A 2,702-nucleotide genomic window follows, 5' to 3' on the forward strand; every position below is an offset into this window, starting at 1 on the left:
CCCCCATTGTTGTCCCAGTGAACTGTTGCCTTGAAATCCCACATGTTCGCCTCAAGGACATTGCCTGGAGGTCCCCCATTAATTCCTCTCTGAGGACAGAACACCCCCACTACCTAAGTTCATCCAGAAGGAGGTTTCTCAGCAGCCCCCATCCCACCCAACCCCAAGGCATCCCAGTACTGAGCACAAAGGAAACCGGGTGTGTGAGCGTTTCCTGTGAGTTCATTTGAGTTCATTTGAGGGCTAGCGGGTGTAACTGAGGCCAGGCCTGCCCCTATTGGAGACTCCCAGTGCCAAGCCACCTTGCTGGGCACCACTTGGGCCCCTGACCCTTGGCCCCAGGGGCTAGAGCATCTTTTCCACCCCCCAGGCTGGGGCCAGGCGCAGCCCCTGGATTTCTGCAATCTTAACCACGGCACTTCCGTCCCCTGGGTGCCCGCCTCCTCCCCTCTGCCCTATAGGGCGCCTTGTGAAGTCGCCTTCCTCCCTCAGGCTGGCCACCATGGTGCCCTCCTGGCCGCTGCCCGGGGCCTGCTGGGCTCTGCTCACCTTCTGCTGTGTGCTGCCCTCAGGTGAGGCTGGTCAAGCAGGGGAGGGCTGGGGCTGGGGGACTGGTAGGGTGGGGGGATGGAGCAAAGCTCCCCACATCCTGCTGCCCTAGCCACCGGAGCCCCTCCGTAAACTCAGGTCTGACAGGGGGCACCCCAGTGTCCTTGGGAGAAAGTTCTGGCTTCTTAACTCAGCCTTCAGGTGGTCAGGTCCCTGAATGTGACTTGCATTCTGTCCCCCAATACATACACACTCTCTCTGCTGCATCTGGGCCCCCAACCTTTGCCTGTGAGGGTCCCCCTGCCAGGATCACTCCTCTCTTTCACCTGGCTAATTCCTACTTAGCCTTCAAAACTGGCCATAGTTGTCCTCTCCTCCAGGAAGCCTTCCCTGACTCCTCTCCTTCTATAGGCTGGGTCAGAGCCTCTCCTGGCCTCTGTCTGAGCTCTCCCCTGTTCCTGATCCATCTTCTGTCTTCCCTACTGGACTAGGGGCACCATGAGGGTGGGACCACTCTTTCTCAGCAGGAGGAGGTGTTGAATGGTGGGCTTGCTGATGGGTGGGTGGGAAACCCTGAACAACAGCAGAACTTGCCCATGTTTCTGAAGGTACCCAGGGGCAGGAGTTCCTGCTGCGGGTGGAGCCCCAGGACCTGGTGATTCCTGCTGGAGGGTCTCTCCTGGTAAACTGTAGTACCCGTTGCCCCCATGCTGAGCTCATCAATCTGGAGACGTCTCTGTCAAAGGAGCGGGCAGGCAATGGCCTGGGCTGGGCCGCCTTCTGGCTCAGCAACGTGACTGATGACAGCCATGTCCTCTGCTCCAGCTTCTGCAATGGCTCCCAGATGATCAGCTCCTCTGTCATCACTGTGTACCGTGAGTGGACATGCCTGGACATGGGACTGGCCTCCCTAGGACAGCGGTGGGGTCAGGTGGCCAATGGCTCAGGGGAGTGGGCACCTGGAGTTTGCAGGAATGGACCAAGGTTCTGACCCAGAGCTCAGACCGGGACGTATGTGTGTAAGACAGCAAGAGACAGACACAGAGATAGACAAGATCCATCTGAACCATATGCCAGGACAGCAGTTATGAAATCAATTTATGTAGGTCCCAGGAAGCATTTTAAAAATGTTATCTCGGGCCGGCCCCGTGCAGCGCTTGGGAGCGCAGTGGCACTCCCGCCGCGGATTCGGATCCTATATAGGGATGGCCGGGGCGCTCACTGGCTGAGCACGGTGCAGGCGACGCCAAGCCAAGGGTTGTGATCCCCTTCTCGGTGACAAAAAAAAAAAAAGTTATCTCATGTCTTTTATTTATTACTTTTCTTTTTACGGCAGGTAATAAATGCATGTGGTTTAAAAATCAAAAAGTATCAGAAGGTGTAAATGTAAACTCCACCTAATGTTGGTAGAGAGTGGGCACTGTTTTAAGTGTTGACATACAGGGACTGATTTGATCCTTACAAAAGCCCCACGCTAGGGCAGGTACAGTATGAGCCTCATTTCACAGATAAGGAAACTGAGGCTCAGTGAGATAAGGTCATTTACTAAGGTTCGCAGACCGTGAGTGGAGAAGCCAGCAGTCTGGCTCCCAAGTTCCTGCTTTTAACAGGTGAAATCTGGGGCTAACGGTTTAGCTCAGTCGGTTACATCACAGTGTTGTAACAGCAAGTTCAAGGGTTTAGATCCCCATCCTGGCCAGCCGCCAAAAGAAAACAGGTGAAATCTGTGGAGGTCCTTCCAGAGTTTCTCTGCATGTAAACAAATAGAATGAACCAGAAAACAGCAGAGTACATCACTCATGGTGATTTCTGATTTGTGAAGCCTTAGTAGATAAGTGAAGGTTACGAGTGTGATTGCATGTATGCTGCTGTGTATGCTGCTGTGTGTGCGTCAGGGTCTAAAAGCATCTGCGTTTGTGTACCTGTGTGTGTCCGTGAGTGTATGTATCTCTGTACGTCATTCTGTATCAGTACGAGTGTGCCTGTGTATTAGTGTCTGTGTGTGCCCATGTGTGTGCATATGTGTGTCTCTATATTTGTGTGTGGATGTCTGCATATGTCTGTGCCTGTGTCTTCGTGTGTTTATCTCTATGAGAATGTGTGTGTGTCCGTGTCAGTATCTGTGTCTCTCAGTGTGTGAGTGTAGGTGGATG

The 2,702-nt window shown here is 53.6% G+C and overlaps 1 protein-coding gene across 1 annotated transcript in view; it reads left to right on the plus strand.

Moving 5' to 3' along the window:
• Positions 1-2,702, plus strand: part of ICAM3 (intercellular adhesion molecule 3) — a 13,527-nt gene that overhangs the window by 5,705 nt on the left and 5,120 nt on the right. The window contains exons 2-3 of the mRNA XM_008578025.1: positions 462-572; positions 1,158-1,424. Of these exons, the coding sequence (XP_008576247.1) occupies positions 462-572; positions 1,158-1,424 (378 nt within the window). The remainder of the gene's footprint in view (positions 1-461; positions 573-1,157; positions 1,425-2,702) is intronic.

Source organism: Galeopterus variegatus, unplaced genomic scaffold, assembly GCF_000696425.1.
Source record: "Galeopterus variegatus unplaced genomic scaffold, G_variegatus-3.0.2 Scaffold1619, whole genome shotgun sequence".
NCBI classification, from domain to species: domain Eukaryota; kingdom Metazoa; phylum Chordata; class Mammalia; order Dermoptera; family Cynocephalidae; genus Galeopterus; species Galeopterus variegatus.